General features: G+C 39.7%; 4 protein-coding genes and 2 non-coding genes across 7 annotated transcripts; 2 read left to right on the top strand and 4 right to left on the bottom strand.

Moving 5' to 3' along the window:
- Window positions 1-2,522: 2,522 nt before the first annotated feature.
- LOC128255937 (protein late bloomer) lies at window positions 2,523-3,812 on the bottom strand. Its single transcript, XM_052985860.1, has 5 exons — window positions 3,657-3,812; window positions 3,411-3,584; window positions 3,186-3,338; window positions 2,767-2,964; window positions 2,523-2,700 (listed from the first exon to the last, which is right to left on the bottom strand). The coding sequence occupies exons 1-5, from the start codon at window positions 3,714-3,716 to the stop codon at window positions 2,626-2,628; spliced, it is 660 nt and encodes a 219-aa protein (XP_052841820.1). The 5' UTR covers window positions 3,717-3,812; the 3' UTR covers window positions 2,523-2,625.
- An 847-nt stretch (window positions 3,813-4,659) lies between these two features.
- Window positions 4,660-7,095, top strand: LOC128255943 (protein late bloomer). Its single transcript, XM_052985865.1, has 5 exons — window positions 4,660-4,815; window positions 5,427-5,594; window positions 5,658-5,810; window positions 6,336-6,518; window positions 6,578-7,095. Exons 1-5 carry the CDS (start codon window positions 4,756-4,758, stop codon window positions 6,647-6,649), a joined length of 636 nt encoding a protein of 211 aa, XP_052841825.1. The 5' UTR covers window positions 4,660-4,755; the 3' UTR covers window positions 6,650-7,095.
- Window positions 7,096-7,785: 690 nt separating this feature from the next.
- Window positions 7,786-12,320, top strand: LOC128255947 (dynein light chain Tctex-type protein 2B). 2 transcript variants are annotated; one of them, XM_052985870.1, is made up of 3 exons: window positions 7,786-8,003; window positions 11,664-11,993; window positions 12,061-12,320. In XM_052985870.1, the coding sequence occupies exons 1-3, from the start codon at window positions 7,984-7,986 to the stop codon at window positions 12,224-12,226; spliced, it is 516 nt and encodes a 171-aa protein (XP_052841830.1). In that variant the 5' UTR covers window positions 7,786-7,983; the 3' UTR covers window positions 12,227-12,320. The 2 variants fall into 2 exon arrangements, with proteins under 2 accessions (XP_052841830.1, XP_052841829.1); XM_052985869.1 differs by lacking the exon at window positions 7,786-8,003 and adding an exon at window positions 10,566-10,673.
- A 44-nt stretch (window positions 12,321-12,364) lies between these two features.
- On the bottom strand, window positions 12,365-12,438 carry Trnat-agu (transfer RNA threonine (anticodon AGU)). Its single transcript has one exon. It is a non-coding gene; the product is annotated as a tRNA-Thr (tRNA).
- Window positions 12,439-13,210: 772 nt separating this feature from the next.
- On the bottom strand, window positions 13,211-13,284 carry Trnat-agu (transfer RNA threonine (anticodon AGU)). The gene has a single exon. It is a non-coding gene; the product is annotated as a tRNA-Thr (tRNA).
- A 2,479-nt stretch (window positions 13,285-15,763) lies between these two features.
- On the bottom strand, window positions 15,764-16,759 carry LOC128255924 (uncharacterized). The gene is made up of 2 exons (XM_052985843.1): window positions 15,952-16,759; window positions 15,764-15,893 (listed from the first exon to the last, which is right to left on the bottom strand). The coding sequence occupies exons 1-2, from the start codon at window positions 16,638-16,640 to the stop codon at window positions 15,797-15,799; spliced, it is 786 nt and encodes a 261-aa protein (XP_052841803.1). The 5' UTR covers window positions 16,641-16,759; the 3' UTR covers window positions 15,764-15,796.
- Between the last annotated feature and the right edge of the window lie 429 nt (window positions 16,760-17,188).

The raw sequence follows: 17,188 nt of genomic DNA, 5'->3' as shown, positions 1-17,188 counted from the left end.
CCTAGATCGACTCTCCCAGGGATGCTGATCAAGAATATATATACTTTATAGGGTCGGAGATGTCTCCTTCACTGACTGAAATTATAATACCCTCTGCAAGGGTATAAAAACTTTCACTTAAATTATAACTCTAGAAGCGGCCGGTCTAACACAATAAACAGCTTACCACAAAACAATGTTAACAATTTTCAGTGATAGAATTTAGAAGAACTTGGAAGGCAAAGAGTTGAATGAACTAACTGCACGGAGAATCACACTGGGAATGGCGCTTCCTTTAATCACTAACCTTGCATTTCATCACTAACCATACAACATAAAGACTGGTCATTTCATACAACGAATTTGGACACAAAAAAATTGAAAGCGGGAGGCTCCCCGGGCTTTTAGCAGCAGGCCCCTGCACTTCGTGTGCGTTCGGGTTTTTTGCTCTCTCATTCTTATTCTCATTTTTATGCTCGCTCACTCTTTGAATTGGTCTTTGCATGCATGTGTGATCATGCGTTCTCATACACGGGAGCATGAGTACGGTTATTTCATTTCGGCGCATCAAGAATATTTTGTCTTTTGCCACTTTTCAAACTTGGTACCCTAAGAATATGGGCGTATTTACTATTGGGTTATGATAAACAAGAAAGGAAGCAAACTTCGGCAAGCCGAAGTTTATATACCCTTGCAGCTATTGCAAGAATTAAATATTTTTGAAAACATTAAAATTATGATTTACTTGCGTATATGTCTAAAAACATTGAAGCAATGATGATTTGCAGCTCATTATTGGTAGTTATTTTATATAATTTTATTATTTCTATTGGAGATATATGATATAGTCTTCCTATTTTGATGAAATTTTAACCGTAGTTCTGAAATATTTATCCATTACTATATGTCGAAGAACTTATAGAAAAATTTAAAAACACCAAAGTTATATTTTTTTTTTATTTACTTTTATGATTGTTCCTATGGGAGCTATATGCTATAGTCGTCCGATTTTGATGAAATTTAAACCGTAATTCTGAAATATTTAACCATTACTATATCTCGAAGAACTAAAAAAAAAATTAAAAAACAGAGAAGTTATAATTTTTTTTTCATTTATTTTTCCGATTGTTCCTATGGGAGCTATATGCTATAGTCGTCCGATTTTGATGAAATTTAAATCATAATTCTGAAATAATAAACCATTACTAAATGTTGAAGAACTAAAAAAAAATTAAAAAACAGCAAAGTTATAATTTTTTTTCATTTATTTTTCCGATTGTTCCTATGGGAGCTATATGCTATAGTCGTCCGATCCGGCTCGCTCCGACTTATATACTACCTGCACTAGAAAGACAACTTTTGGGAAATTTTCATGCAGATAGCTTAAAAACTGAGAGACTAGTTTGCATATAAACGGACGGACAGACGGACGGACAGACGGACAGACGGACATGGCTAGATCGACTCTACTAGTGATGCTGATCAAGAATATATATACTTTATAGGGTCGGAAACGTCTCCTTCACTGCGTTGCAAACTTCTGACTGAAATTATAATACCCTCTGCAAGGGTATAAAAATATGAATATTATATATTATAAAATATTTTTAATATCTCAGCATACATTTCCTATTATTGGTAGCATTAAAATGTTTTACATATATGTATGTATTCTAACTAATAGAAATCAGTCTAAAGAGATGGGACAGGGTATATCGCAGTCGTGCCACTTAAAACACCGACTGCTCTTCAGTGGTTGAGAAAACTTCAAACTTAATCAGCTTTTCTCGATGCTTTGCGAGCGGATGGTGCCTCCATATCCTACCGACGATTGCTTTTTAGGGGAGCGGGCTTTTAGGACTCTTGTTTTGAATTTTATGTTGAATTATTCGCAGTGTAAATTTAATTGTCCTTAACAACTGTAATTGTCTTTAAACAATTCGTTATAATCCAAGATATTGGTACAATTAAAATTTAAAATTATTATTATTAAAATAACATTTAAACAAGAAATTCGGATTTTTATATTTGTTCCAATTACCTTTACAAAAATATAAAAAGTATTTTATTATTTGTTACTTGTTTAAAGACAATTAAAGTTACACTGCGAATCATTAAAAAATAAATCAACCAAAGATCACTAAACATAACATTCAAAACAAGTGTCCTAAAAGCCTGTTGTATGGTTTAAAGTATGTAACGAGTATATATTCTCGTTATGTCAATGTGTGATTGTCTGTCTGTATGAAAGTCGATATCCTGAAGACTATAAAAGCCAGAGATTTGGATTTTAGCATGCAGATTCTACTTATTAAAATGTGGTCATGCCCACTCTAACGAGACATGGTAGTGGTCAGTAGTGCCGTATGTTATATTTAGTAATCGAGACTTTAATTTTTTCAATTTAAACCTGTAGCTTGGAAGTTATAAGCATATACAAGTATGTACATTTTTAATTATCTAAATATTTATGGTAGGTGGCGCCACCAAAAACTCGATTGCCAAGTATTGTAAAATGGGTTAACTGGTTAAGATTTTTAGGATTTATTTGTTTTGTTCATTTTTTGCTTGACTATTTACAGATTTATAATCAAATGTATTCGGACAGCTTACAATACTGTTGACGGATATACTAAAAACTAGAATTTATCGGTAAAGGCGACGACGCTCTGCATTCTGTAAGGTTATAGCCAGGAGACCGGCCACAGTAACGGTGAGCACCTGACGAATATTTAGTTTTAAAGATATTAGATCACTGTTAGTCCCTTAAAAACTAATTTCAATTACCTCGACACCCACAACGGACCAATCGCTGATCCGCTCCCAGCGAGTGCCCTTGGTGAAGGCGGCTGCCAATTTCTGATCGCAGCCAGCGGTATAGAGATCCGATGTCACCGTCGCATTTTGGTTGAAGTAGCAGCTTTGGGGAACTCGCAGGCCACTATCCGGATAGTTGGTAGGCCCCGTCTGCCCGCAGCAGTGGTACTAAACGAAAATTGGTTAATATGTACGCAAACAGAGATAAAAACGTTTGCAGGTAATTCCGATAAAATTTGGCAAAATGCTAATTGATAATATTTCCTTGGAATTGAAAAAAAAAAATGTTCTGTTAGCTTTAAGGCTTTAACCGTGAATAATGTTTTTTAACTATCTTAAAATAGTTGGTGAACTGTCAGAATGATCTTTAAATGCCCTCCGCAACTTACCTTAATCTCATAGTAGGACATGCTTCCCTGATGATAGAGCTGTCCCTGCCAGGCATCGTATATCGTCTCGTTGGCCAGCAGTTCATAGTTTATGGGCTGGGCGAAGATCACGGTGATCTGTCCGAATATCAGCGCCAGCATGATTGCAGCATACTTTCGGGCGATGGAAAGGAGTGTGTTTAGCATACATTGTGGGTCAGCTGGGGCTCCAGTACTGGTACTTACGATCCAAGTCATGCGGATGCTCTCCCTCAATGCGGCAATGCAGCCGAAGATCGTGCTGCCGAAGAGCAGGGCACCCAGCACTATCCCCAGAATGCAGGGTACTCGAATGGCCATGCTGTGGCTAAAGGTGATCAGGGCGTAGGAACATGCTGCGATGGTCAGTGCCGCCAATACCTGGAGGGGGGGCGAGAAAAAATGTATGAAAAACGGGCACTATCTGTAGGGGATTTGGCGATAACCACTCACACAGCACAGAAAGTCCAAAATGAAGGACGACACCTTCAATGTCTTCGTGCCGCAGCTCATTTTGGCAGGTTTTCAGGTCTAGGCTGTCAGATTCGGTCACTCCCGCTATCAGAAATCAACTGAAACGTAGCGCCCAGGCCCAAACAGCAAACGCAAAACAACGCAGTCCATTGAGGCTTAGAATTATCAAAAAACACCCGGTTATCGGGCTGATAAGGCTCTCCGCGAAACAGCTGGGCACCCATTTAGCGAAGAGCGAAGCGGCAGAGCAACTGCCTTGCCTAATTGTTGTATTTGATAAGCACTTGAGCATAGAAATTCGCCCGAAATTTGTTTACCTCAACAAAACATTGAGTAGGAATGCCCAAGAGAGGTTCGGGTGGGCATTTTTAGTACAAAAAGTTGTATTCAAATATATTAATTTAAATAGGTGACTCACTTGAGGCATAGGAAAGTATACACTTTTAAAATAAACAAAACACTCATTTACTTGTGGTTTTATTTGAGTTATTCAAAGCGAAAACAAAGTGTTAGTTACTATTTACATAATGATTAACAAATAATGCCACTATCAGTTTATCAAAAATGTCCACCCTAAAGAGCAAACGCTTCAAATGGCAATAAAGATTATTTTATAGGTGAGAGCTCCCTACTTATCGGATATGGAGAGGGGCCACTACTTGATCTCGTCGTGAATCAGTTAAGAGAAACATCCTAATAAAGTTATAACTATATCTGAGGAATGGCTCATAACAGTGTGATTGTTAACCACATTTGAGCACTTAAATTTTAATTTTAATTTTAATAAGATTTGAAATTAAAGCACTATTAAAAAATTCAAAACATAAAGTTTTGTAAAAAATATGATTTATTTCTTGTAATGTAATTGTTTTAAGAGTAATTTATTTGTACGCGCTAGCAATTTGTTATTTTTTTCAGTGTAGTGTCACACTCGATTGCAAACACAAACGAAACTCAATCGACGATCGTATTTGTTCAACTTTTTAGTATAGCAATAACCTTCTAGGAGTAACCATCGGAATTAAACTTAGTAACCTGCGGAAATAAGAGCACGCGTCGACCGAATTTTTGTATCGCCATGGGTTGGTCACCGTTGATGATTAAATATCTAGCGTTCCTGTTCAATTTTCTTTGTGCGGTGAGTGGTGATAGGCCAAATAACTAGCTATGCGGTAAACCCATTCATATTATCGACTGTACCGGCTGCAAAAATTATAACAGAAATTATAAATCAAAATAAATATGTGACTAAAAAATGTGCAAAAATAAATAATATAAACTGATACTTTAGTGAAGTGCCTTACCAACATTTTGGTTAAAGATTTACAATTAAATTGTGTATGAAAAAAAAAAACATTTTGCTTTTTGTTGAAAACAAAAATGTTTAATAAAGATGGAAGAAATTAATATTTCATTGAAATTCAATAAAAATATTAAATATTTATTTCTAAGAACCTTTAATTTAAGCACATAAATTTTTTAAAACAACTCATTAAGAACTTATTTCATTCACTTATTTGTACTAGACGCTTTTGAGTAATATGAACAAATATTGGTAAAGCAGAATTAAAGCCCATTTAATCTTTATTGTGAGTCATTAGAGTAGCCTTGTCAAACCTTATCCGGTCAAAATGTTTTGGTAAGAATGATTAATGTGAGTAGGGCTATGAATATGTATAAATATAATCGATGTGTTCGGTCATTTATATGATTATTTATTTTGCTAAAGCCTCTGTGTACAATTTTTAGGTGCTGGGAATCGCAACTATCGTTATCAATGTAATCGCAATTGAGAAAATAGATCCGAGGGATCAACTCATTTTGGGCATATACATCGCTGTTGGTTCAATCGTATTTCTGCTTTCGTTCTTCGGATGTTTCGGTGCCATTAAGGAGAGTATCTGTATTACCTGGGCTGTAAGTAGTCACTGGATAAAATAAATCAACACTAATTATTCAACTTTTTTTTTCAAAACTAAGTACGCCATCTCCATGCTGGTAATGCTGATCATCTCTATAGTCCTGCTATTTGTTTTTCGCATGCATTTTGATGAGGCCTCTCTTACTAAATTAAAGCAGGCCTTTGGGCAGCAGACGGCCGACTACGATGCAATGGCTGAGTTCCAAACACTAGTAAGCGCACTTAAAAACGACTATATCGCATCTAACGACAATAAAATGATGGTTAGGTTTTGATAAAAATTCGATCGCTACTATGACAGCTATATGTAATATAGACGTTGGAAATTGACAGTGATTTTGTAGCTTGTTTGAAATGCGTAATGCATAACTTCTACAGCTCATTAACATATAAAAACAAAGGTTTGGAAATGTTCTAGGTTGAGTGTCTAGGTAAATATAAGTTTATAAATTGAATTACCATTTATGTTAGGAAAAAAGAAACAGAACAATAAATCTTAAAGTGTTCTTCAACAGTGATGTGCCTTGCACTTATTTGCTTCTCGCTCGAAAAATTGACGAAAAGACAAAAAAAAAAAAAAAAATTTTATTTTTAAGTTAACCCACAAAGATTTTCGATCCAATTAAGTCAAAAAGCTATGGAAAACATTTATAATTTTATTAGTTTTAAAAAACACTCAATTCTTACAAAAAAAAGAAAAACAAAAACCGTTTAAACTGTTTTATCTATAATTTTAGTATGAATGCTGTGGCATCAACAAATTAAAGGATTACACCGACGCCTCTATACCTCTTCCTAGTAGCTGTTTTGACAAAAACGAAACCCCTTATAAAGACGGCTGTCGGTCAAAAATGGAGACCCTACACGAGGAACTGCTGACGGGTCCCAGGATTGTTGGCTGGACGCTTATGGTCATGGAGGTGCGTTCTTACATTTCATTTTTATATCGCATTGCTTCATTTGATTGCCTCTCCTACAGATCGGTGCCTTTACATTCACCACCATTTTGGGAGTAACTTTCAGAAACGAACAGCGGCGTTTAGAGTATTGAAGAATCTGACTATTTCACTAGTTGATATTATAAAGATAATAATAATATTCTTGCTTCTAGCGAATTCTGTATATACTTGTTAGTCGAATGTAATGTTCACCTCTTATGATACTTAAAAAACTAAATTGTAAATAATACATATAATGCGTTGCTTGAAAAGCATATTAATTCAAAAGAAGTTATCAAAATAATCATTTTGAATAATACGGAGCGATGCATTGCAAAATATAAAAACCACAAGACCACTTGTGACTAAGTCGATCTGATTGGTAAGCTTCCTAATTAAAGATCCTATGTTAAATAATTTGATTTAATGAATCAAAAACAAACTAAAGCTAAGTTTTACAAATTCGTGAAAAAATCTGTAGACTGGTTCGCAACATATAGCTTTGAAATATTGGATTTCGGAGTTCTGCCAAAAATGCCTATGTATTGCTTTTCCAAATCCTATTAAATATAAAAAAGGCGCGGAAAGGTTGGGAGTTAATATATAAAATAGAAACCTTTGTAGTTAATACTTTAGTCGAATGTTCAAGTACTTCGATATTAAATCTGTTAGAAGGCTAATAAAGAACAAGGTTTTAATCGTGATTTCTTATGCTTAATATCACAATTTTCGACTCGCTCTTCAAAACGTTTTTTTTTAAATCATTTTTTTTAATGGTTTAATAGTGTGCTGCTTGTTACTTACTTCACTTTTACAGGACTTCTTAAATCCTAGTGTTATATTTCTTCTTTCTGTGTGTTCTAACATCCACCTCCTTTTCGCGTTTTCGACATATTTAGAAGCTATTTGGTTTGCATGCGGCGCGTCGACAGTTGGCAACCTACAATTTTAATTGCCAAACTGTCTGCCGGAGTCAGGCGATGTGTGTGCGAGCGGGATGTGCCCTCGCTGGATTGCAAATTACTCAGAATAAATACAATTTGGAATACATTGGCACACATTTGCTCTGTTTTCCCTACCCGAAAATTGCCGCTGAGTTGTCCTTAGACATGCTAACTCAAATCAAATCGCAGCCGAGCGGGGCTAACGAGTGACATGAAGACCTCTCCACCCTCCTCCTTTTTTTTTGGGTCGTGAGCCAATCACCATCAAAGCGTACACCTTGTTGGCGCACTCAGCTCAACCCTTTCGCCTTTCACCTTTCGCCTTTCTCCTGCTCCAGTCGCCGTTGACTTTGCGCTTTTATGCTTCGGAGCTCCCGGAGCCGGAGACTTCAGCCAGTTTCATTTGTGAGTTTCATTCGTGCAGTTTCGCCGAAAATATTAATCCCCATCAGCCAAAGAACTACACTCAGGTGAAGTGAAGCATAAGTTCAGGCGCCGCTGCCATGAACGCTCGCATGCAAGCGTAAGTTCTATGCAAATTTTCACGGTTCGCGTGCACTCAGGTGCTAATGAGTTCGAACCCGCCGGCATTGCCACTCGGCGCTCCCCTCACTTTCCACAAAATTGTGGAGAGGAAGGCGGTGCAAATTGCTTAATTTGTTTAGCTGTTGTTTAATTTCCACCCACGCACATGTGAGCCGAACTATTTCCAAATTTCATTTCCAATTCCTCATCCATGTGACGTGAGTTGGGAAAGTTTTGTGTTTGGAAATTAGTAACCTGGTTTTTGGTTTGGGATTCGTGCTGCGTTCTCATTTTGGCGGGTAGAAAAATGCGTGCTTGGAAAACCGAAAGCTAATCCGAAATGGATTTGTGGCAGATAAATAACATAATTCAAGAATCAAACCTAATGAAAGACACTTTTGTATTAATCTGCACTTAATCAAAATATCAAACGCAGTAAAATGAATTTGAGGGCTTGCATATATTAATGAGGCCTCTACTTATTTTTTAGTTTAATAAAGAAATACATCTTTTAAATTGGCATGAATTTTATTGTTTTTGACAATAACTAAATATTTTTGCATTTGTGTTTGGATATCAATTTGATTTGGGCAAACGTATACACACTAAAAAATTCTTGATGTAGGCTGGTTAAATTTACCGAAAAAAGACTCAAGCAAAACAAATCAAATCAAAAATTTCATGATTTCCGTGCGCCGGTTTTTGTTATCGCTTTTTATTATTGTTATTTTTTTGTTTAAGTTTTTTTTTGTTATTTTGCTTCAAAAGTATTGTTTATAAAATACATTTGATTGCAAACATTTCCCTTCGATTTCTTATACAGATAAAGTACAATGTTAAATACAAATTATTGTAGTAAGTAAATGTTGTTACCAAAAAAGTTGTAAAATTACCGCCGTAAAAGAACAACAAGAATTGTGTATCTATGCAACTACTTAGAGCATCCCAAGCTGTTTCTATTTATGTGATGTCTAAAGAAATCTTGCTGAGTCTTAACTTTTCAGTTTCTGTCCTTGGGCTTTGTGTTTGGCTCGCAAGATTAATTTGGCACCCAAAATGCAACAATTTCTATAGTTACTCCTTAAATAGTTAGGATGAGAAGACACAACTATTGCGTTTAATTCAACCGTCAATACAGTACTAATTGTCATAGTTTTTCAGTCAATTTACTGTACAAATTCGGGAACTAACTTACCAATAATATTTCATAGCAAATAAAATAGCCATATACAAAATATAAATTTCACAACATTTAAAGACCGTTATTCTTAAAGCTTAAATAAGGCATTTATTTTCAGCAAGGTCAAAATCGTAACATGAAAATTGCAAGACTTTAATTTTAACTTTTTATATATAAAAATATTTAAGTAAAAGTATAAAAATTAATTCGGTTAAAAAATGCCTATATTTGATTGTATTTGATTGTACACATTTGGTTGTTTGAAAAAATTATATGTTAATTAAAATTCAAAGAAAGCCGTCAAATATTATACAAACAAAAGTTTGAAACATATATTAAGCAAAAAGTATTCAAATTTATGTTTTTCTGAACTAAATTAATATTACTTTTACTTTATTTGAAACAAATTACTTAAATACTGAAAGCTCAAAACATTTTACCATAAATCCTATTATGATTTATGTGACAGACAGGTGAAAACTATTTTCCACCTATTGCTGCGGCTACCTAATCGTACCTGCTCGTGTGCCCTGCGCTGTTCGAGCTGTTGTTGTGGCAATAACGCCGACTGCCATGCCCTACCCCAAGTGCTCCGCCGTCGAATGCTCAATTCTGCTTTATTTCCCGGCCACTTGTATCGCCCATTTGGGAACAATGATGAGTCGCCAACTCCGCGCTTCATGCACGTGACTTGACAGTTATTTCAATTTAATAACTTCATATACGGACACAGATGCTTGCCGGTAGATTAGATTTGGAGCGCCAACACGAACTTTGCATACGCTGCCGTGGAGGCAAACTTTAGCGATAAAAGTAATCAAAGTGCTTGAAAGTTCGCGCCGAAGACTAAGACACTCACCTGGCCGCGAAGACCGCGCCCAGGTGTCGCAGGGCAGCCGATCAGAAGTCATCAACTTCGAAGGGAAATCGCGTGTGCCGTCGAGGCCCCAGGTAATTCCCCTCCGCCCACACGCCCATATGGCAACACTTTGCCTTTGACTGGGCCGAAACCCAGTGTACATCCTGCCGAGTGGCTGGTGGCGATGACACCCACGTCTCCGCCGCCATCCGGCCGGTTGCAATTGGAGCGCCCCGGCAGTGGATTTATGATAAGCGGCACGCAAGCCGGAAGGCCCTTGCCGAACTCGAAGTTGGCGATGGCAGCGTGAACTATTCGCAGGCAACCGCGCAGGAGTTACTGGCAAATCACACCAAAGTCTCCCATCGCTAGGCTCCGCTGGAGAGCGGTCCTAAACCAACAAAGCTTCAATGAACTTTTGACGATATGTGGATACCCAATCATTCCGCGGGGCCAAGCGGCGGTATTGTCGATGGGCAGGACTCGTGTCGGCATGTCGGTCCCGTCAGTGTGCAGATAGCAGCGCTCGGTGTTTGTTTTCCGCTGCCAGCTGGCAGAGGCAGCTCCAAAAATCGACAGCCTATCGGTTAAGGGAACACGATGACTAGCTGGACCACCATGAAAACGAGGTAGGATTTGACCCGCACAAATCAGAGTCCTTCGAGGCGCGCGTGACACAAAAGCGACATATGAAGGGTACTCATTAACCCAGCATAGTGACAATTAAAAACACATAATGAAATATGCAACAAGATTTGCATACTTTCGGGAAATAACACACGCAAAAGGTTTAAGCGTGCATGCATATTATACCAATAAGCTAGCATAATCAGCCCTGTTTAAGGAGGAACTACCAATACGCAGCAAAAACCAGTTGGGAATTGTACAGTAGTGGACATAGAAATCCGGACACCTAGGGTATGGAAAAAATTTTAAAAAGGTTAAATCTGTTTGGATATTTTTTCGTGTTATCAATTAAGTATCAGTATTAAACTACCGTCTAGTTTTGGTTAATCGTAAGCTTTTGGTATAAAAAAAAAGTGAAACATGTCGAAAATGACTGAAGTTGATAAAGGATCCATATTGGCTTTGCGATCAGAAACTTTAAGCCTCCGCGATGTTAGCGCTGTTATTTGATCGTTCCTATGGCAACTATATGATATCGTTATCTATTTGAATAAAATTAAAAGCGTAATTCTGAACAGATGCAGCAAATCAATGCAAACTTTTCATAAAATTTTATTTATCTCTTTTGGCTATCTCTCCCACTGAGAAAACCATAAAAGGCGCAATAATATTATACAAAGGAACATACTTTATCTATACCAATTCGATTTGCTAAAATTTTAAAGAAACTTGAACTGAGTAGAAGACATCGTGTATAATATACAGGTTTATTCTCAATTGTATTCCCCTTATAGTTCTTAAGATTTTGTAAACCTTTTTAGAAACTTTTTCGTCTACCAGCCACAAACATTTCAAAAACTCTTAATTAGAGGCAGATTATTTGTTAATATTCAGTTCACAGCTTTTTCTTCGTATTTCCTTACGTTTCACGTAGTTTTTTTATTTTGATTGAAATATGGATCGTTGGCAATTACCTCGATTACCATCCGCAGGATAACCGCATCGGTGCGCACCACCAACCGCATGAATGCCCTGCTCTCGGAGTCGATGTTGAGCAGGCGGCGGGCCGCCCAAAATCCGGAGGGCGAGCCGACCGCCGGCGAGGGCGGGGAGCCGATCAAGGAGAAGCCCAAGAACGACTGGAAGTTCTTTCACACCAACTTCAATATGGAACGTGCCCTGAAGATCATCGAAGATTGCATCGAGGAGCGGCTGCTGTGGGATCGCTTCAGCCGCAATTACGACTCTTGGCGGGCTCTACAGCTGGTCGAAGGTCTGGCGGCCGAGATACGCGACCGGGTCAAGAAGCTGAACCACAGGCGGTAAGTGGCGGCACCCGCTACCCTGCCATCTGATCACTTAGCCCCAAAGATACCCGTAAATTGACAGCCACCGCATCGTCTGCCTGCTGTCGATCGTGGAGAAGCAGAACCAGGGCGTCCACCAGCGCATGTGCCACCTGATGGACGAGAAGCGAGACAACTTCACCCAGTTGGTCTTCGAGCGGCCCACGTACTTCATGATCGTGGTGCTTTATCTGGTCTACAAGGATTAGGTGCGAAATGGTTGGTAGCCGCACCTTCTGGTGCTTGTTAATTACTGTGTTAGGATTAGTTAAGTGTTGACGCATTAGGTTATGGAAAAATAAAAAAAAAATCGACAAAAAGAGGACTTTTACTATATCCTTAACTGAAGGCCCCGGCGAGATTCGAACTCACGATCTCCTGTTTACTAGACAGGCGCTTTAACCAACTAAGCCACGGCGCCGTTGTGGCATCGGGCGTTGAACTACCCAATTTGAGGGAAAGTTCCCACCCTTTTGGGTTTTTCGTTGGTAAATAAATTTTGGAAATTGATATTTGTTCAGTTGTTTCAACTGAAAGATATTAAATGAGAGATATGGACGAGTTATCGCCCACTCTTGTGATTACACCGTTAAAAAAGCTTAAAATACGGAAGTTCTTTCGCATACAACGGTACTGAAAAAGCTTCTTAGGATTATTTTACGGAAAGCTTCTACGTGTGTGTTATATTTCCGTAATATTTGTACTAAAAGCTTAGCGAGGCTAAGAATGGACAAGAACCAATTGATAGAATTTTAATATTCCGAAAGTGAAAAACAAATCAAAAGTCTCAGTAATTTAATCAGACGCATTATCTGTTAGCTAGAGTATGTAAAACTACTGCCTTTGATCACATTATATTTAATCATACGTAAAACCTTGGTAAGACTTCGGTAAGCTTTCCAAAAAGCTCTCCCAATGGTGAAACATTGGGGATGGTGAATTGCCCGCCACCCAAATATTTGCAACATTTAAATGATTATTGAAACAATTATTGCCGCAATTGGAACACGTTAATGGGCTACAGAGCGTCAGCTGGCAGGCGGAACAACAAACAGCCGTTAAGAGCAAAGAAAATAGCTTTTGTTGTGGGGTCGCAATGTGGCAACAGAGGGTTAATTTGCGTAAGAAATCAGAAATAAGAAAAACATCTAAGGAAAAAAAGAACGCCCCAGAGAAATAGACTTCCTAGGGATAGGCCCCGGCGAGATTCGAACTCACGATCTCCTGTTTACTAGACAGGCGCTTTAACCAACTAAGCCACGGCGCCCACGAAAGCTCCTCGGTGAGAACGGCGCATTTGAGCTATGGCTCGACGACAAGCGAAGTCTGCGGGGTATTTCATAAATAAACGCTCCACCATGTGTACGGATACTTAGATACTTAGATACTTATGCTTTCAGATACTCATGCTCGGATATCCATATGTATTCTCGCTGCTGGGCGAACGGAAAAAGTTTTTTGTGGCGCAGAACTAGTTATGTAATCTATGCCATATTTATCTACAACTTGTGCCGTATCGTTTGCCGAGACGACAAAAGTATTTATAAGTAGACGTATCTGCCAGCTATTTAAATACTGGCCGCTGCGCCCGGCAGGCATGTATGTATGCCTTTTCCAAGCTGGATTGGACTGGGATGGGTTGGGCTGGAGGAATATGCAAATGCCGCCGCCTTGGCCAAATGGAAATTATTTGTACTTTGCGGTTAGCTCGCACACACACTGCGAAGAGCAGAGCAAACTTGGGCACTCGAAATGTATCTTTGCGATTGCTGGGGAGCAGCCCAAAGGCAACTTCTTTTTTGGTCGGGCCTCATCGGCTTATTAGCAAGTCTTTTTGTTCTGCGCAACTCAAGCCTGTCAAAGAGTTCAGTGGAGCAGCAAGACCACGAGCACGAGTACGAGCACGGAACCAAACCGCTGGCGATTGTTAGGCATTAGAGGGTTCCGTTAGATCCGAATGTCATTCCGGTGCCAGGGGTCATGTGCCTGGGAATTGTGTGGAAATGGAGGGAAACTGCCGATCAATCCGAGAGCAACTGTTTCTTTCCTCCGGATTGCCCCCAATAAATCACTGGGCAAACTTTTCTGGCCTTCCTGAGCCCATTAGCACTGAATGCCCGGCAAATAGTTCCGAGTTCTGTGGCCCCCCTCCGAGCAACAGTTTAGCCGGACACGCACATCAACTGGCCACTGCCAAGCGTTTACCAAACTAATTGCCCAAACTTAGTTGCTCATCAAATTGCCGCATCATTTTACGCAGATTTTTATCGCGCCAACCCAGCTCCATTCTCGGGACTGGGGACACTGGCGGTCCAGAGGGGGAATCCCACTCACTACCACTGCGAATCGGGCACAAGTATCTAATGCGTTTCCTGTGTTTCAGCCTTGTAACAGCCAACGGTCCGACGTCAGTATCTGTGTATCAACATGTTTCCATCTCTGTTTGCGTACTCTATCCCAATGGGTATATTTGTGCGAAAAATTTGGGTAAACTCTTTATTTATTTTAACTTTGTTTGATTTTCAAGAGTCAAAATTCATTGACAAACTGTCAATTTATTTCATTTACAGTTTTTTATATAAGAAGTAGATTATATCGAAATCTTAGTACAGGTATTTTGAATACTTATTTTATAAATTACTTACTTTAATAATGACTAATTACAATAATTGATAAGTGTAAAGATGAAATGGCTTAATAAATAAAATTGATTAGGCTCGGATGCTGGCGATTTTGAAAGTGTCTTTAAGTAGTAAATGAAAATAAAGCTGTGTTTTAACGCCCAACAAGTTAATTTCAAATTGTTTTTGCCACTATTAAATTGTATGTCCATGCCTGTAGTATTACTGTAATAATTTACAAAAAAACTTATTAAAAAAGGTTTTTCTTGTTTTCCCTGAATGTAAAGTTAAAACAGCACTTTTTGTTTAAAGAGTTCTTTACAAAGGAATGAATCAAAGCTAGACTAATATTCTTAATAGCTAATACCAATTAAAAGTTTGTTCAGATTATGTTGCGCATAAAAGAGTACAATATGTTCGTCACTAAAATAGCTACAGTATACAGCCTCTAGCCGCTTGTAACCTTGCAATTTGGCATTGGTATTAGCACATGACTCCAATAAATACGTTTACGCCATTCCCTCCCCCATCCCCTCCGTCGTTCTTTCCCGGCGTTATCTAGCATCTCACTCAACCCGGGACCCATGTCGATCCGGACACCCAGCCCCACCGCCAAGCTCATCGTCAAATGCGCAGCAATTGAGTTTTTACGCATTTCGAAAACCTCCAAAAAGGATATGGGGATTGGAGCTGGGAGTTGGAGCTGGAGCTGAAGCAGGATAAGGATTTCAGCCTTGGCTGCTGGCCTTCAGCCGGAGGCAGTCAGCTCAGCTCCCGTCTCTTTTCGGTGTGTGGTGCGGATTTGTTCGTTCTCCTGCGAGGATGGTGAAAGACAAATCTGCTTTTGTTTTTATCTGATGCCGTTTCGTATTTAGCCATCTTATCCTGGTGGGAATGCGAGCACATTTGGCTGACGTCGAAAGTCGGATTAGGCAAACGGAAAGTCCATGATAGCCTGGCTTTAATGATGGCCGCGACGGTGCCCGTTCGAGTTGGAATCGTGTTATTATTATTGGCCGCAAAAGGGCCGTTAAGAGTGCGCAACCTCAATAACCCTAATTGGGCGACATTTCCCAGGCAATTACAAACAGAGGGCCCCCAAAAATAAAATTTTAATTAAAGCAGTAATTGCAGGAACTTGGTTAAGCGGAACCCAATTTATTCGCGGGCTTCCACCTCGAACGAAGCAACCGAGTTGGTCGGAGTTTCCGCACTGCTGGGCGAAGGGCTGTCAATGGATGGTAAACGGGTAAAGCTGAAACAAAGTTATGTTTCATTTATGGGTTTTAAAGCTAAGAACGTAAGGTACCCACTTGATGCTCATCTGGCGACAGAAGAAGCGGAAGTCGCTGACCATCGCCTCGAAGAGATTGTGCAGGAAGATGCGAAGCATCATCAGCTCCCCACGCAGGAGCTGCCTGGTGTTCTTGTGGCAGTTCATGGGCACCACGCACTTCCTGGAGTTGTCCGCGTGAAGGGCTTGCGCCTGCATTTTCTGGCGGTAGGTGGTGGAGTCAATTTTGTTTGACTTCAGGTGCTCCCAACGCTCGATGCACAGCCCGAAATGGTGTATGGCCCGCGGCTTGAACTCCACGAACTGGGAAAGTTTGCGCTCGATCTCCAGGATGCGCGATTGGAGCAGGCAGCGCCAATCCTCGAGCTCCTTGACCTCCCTGCTCGTCTGCTCCAGGTGCCTTTTCGCCTCCTTAAGTCGACACTGGAGCAGGCACTTCTGGCGGCGCAGCAGCTCGAGCTGCTGGCTCTCCGGAGTCCTGGTGGTCAACTCCTTTCGGTCGCCCACATCCTGGCACCGGCTCAGCTCCGGGCTAAGTATCTTGCCACGCAGGAGGATCAGGCGCTGCTTCATCTCCTCCAGCTCCTCGTAGGCGTCGGGCTCCTCCTCCCCGCCAGTGGGTTCATTACCGCTGGTCAGCACATCGCTCTCCTCCTCCAATGCTAACAGGCCCACGGCCCTACATTCGGGTAGTTTCCAAGTGGTCATGGGGAACCAACACGGGATTTGGTTCAACTGGGAATTCGGATGAGGTCGAACTTTAGGATGTGTACATTTGCCAGGGAATAAAATTGTATTGAAGTCAATCTGATAATAACCAAATGACATGAAAGTGAAAGGCTTCCAAAACAGTGCTTAAAAAAAGGGGATACTCTTTAGTTCTATACAGTTAAACCAACAAGTTATACCCTTTACTCAAAGAGTGCAAGGGTATATTGTAATCGTTGGAAGTGTGTAACAGGTAGAAGGAAGCGTTTCCGACCCCGATAAAGTAAACTCTTCATCAGGGTCAAAAGCCGAGTCGATCTAGCCATGTCTGTCTGTCTTTCCGTCTTTCTGTCTGTATGAACGTCGATATTTCGGGAACTACAACATCTAGAGATTTGGTGTTTGGAATTCTATTAATTTCTATGCAGCGCAAGTTTATTTTAAAACGTGTTAGACCTTATCTACTGGACTCTGTGTGTGTGCTTTGGTCATATCTATCGGTAAATACAAAAATGTTTTAAATCAAGCTATTATTTTAGAAGTTATTA

Source organism: Drosophila gunungcola, assembly GCF_025200985.1.
Source record: "Drosophila gunungcola strain Sukarami chromosome 2R unlocalized genomic scaffold, Dgunungcola_SK_2 000012F, whole genome shotgun sequence".
Lineage (NCBI taxonomy): Eukaryota > Metazoa > Arthropoda > Insecta > Diptera > Drosophilidae > Drosophila > Drosophila gunungcola.
The sequence above is the reverse complement of the archived record's forward strand: the minus strand, read 5'-3'. Positions and strand labels throughout refer to the sequence as shown.

Excerpts from the sequence above, each read along its gene's own strand:
- LOC128255943 (XM_052985865.1), top strand. The coding sequence starts at position 4,756 with ATGGGTTGGTCACCGTTGATGATTAAATATCTAGCGTTCCTGTTCAAT. Across the intron at positions 5,811-6,335 it reads TGGCTGAGTTCCAAACACTA|TATGAATGCTGTGGCATCAA; the intron begins GTAAGCGCACTT and ends CTATAATTTTAG. Across the intron at positions 6,519-6,577 it reads GGACGCTTATGGTCATGGAG|ATCGGTGCCTTTACATTCAC; the intron begins GTGCGTTCTTAC and ends CCTCTCCTACAG.
- LOC128255937 (XM_052985860.1), bottom strand. The coding sequence starts at position 3,716 with ATGAGCTGCGGCACGAAGACATTGAAGGTGTCGTCCTTCATTTTGGAC. Across the intron at positions 3,585-3,656 it reads TTTTGGACTTTCTGTGCTGT|GTATTGGCGGCACTGACCAT; the intron begins GTGAGTGGTTAT and ends CCCCCCCTCCAG. Across the intron at positions 2,965-3,185 it reads TGTCCTACTATGAGATTAAG|TACCACTGCTGCGGGCAGAC; the intron begins GTAAGTTGCGGA and ends ATTTTCGTTTAG.
- LOC128255924 (XM_052985843.1), bottom strand. The coding sequence starts at position 16,640 with ATGACCACTTGGAAACTACCCGAATGTAGGGCCGTGGGCCTGTTAGCA. Across the intron at positions 15,894-15,951 it reads TGTCGCCAGATGAGCATCAA|CTTTACCCGTTTACCATCCA; the intron begins GTGGGTACCTTA and ends ACTTTGTTTCAG.
- LOC128255947 (XM_052985869.1), top strand. The coding sequence starts at position 10,645 with ATGACTAGCTGGACCACCATGAAAACGAG. Across the intron at positions 10,674-11,663 it reads TGGACCACCATGAAAACGAG|GATAACCGCATCGGTGCGCA; the intron begins GTAGGATTTGAC and ends TACCATCCGCAG. Across the intron at positions 11,994-12,060 it reads AAGAAGCTGAACCACAGGCG|CCACCGCATCGTCTGCCTGC; the intron begins GTAAGTGGCGGC and ends GTAAATTGACAG.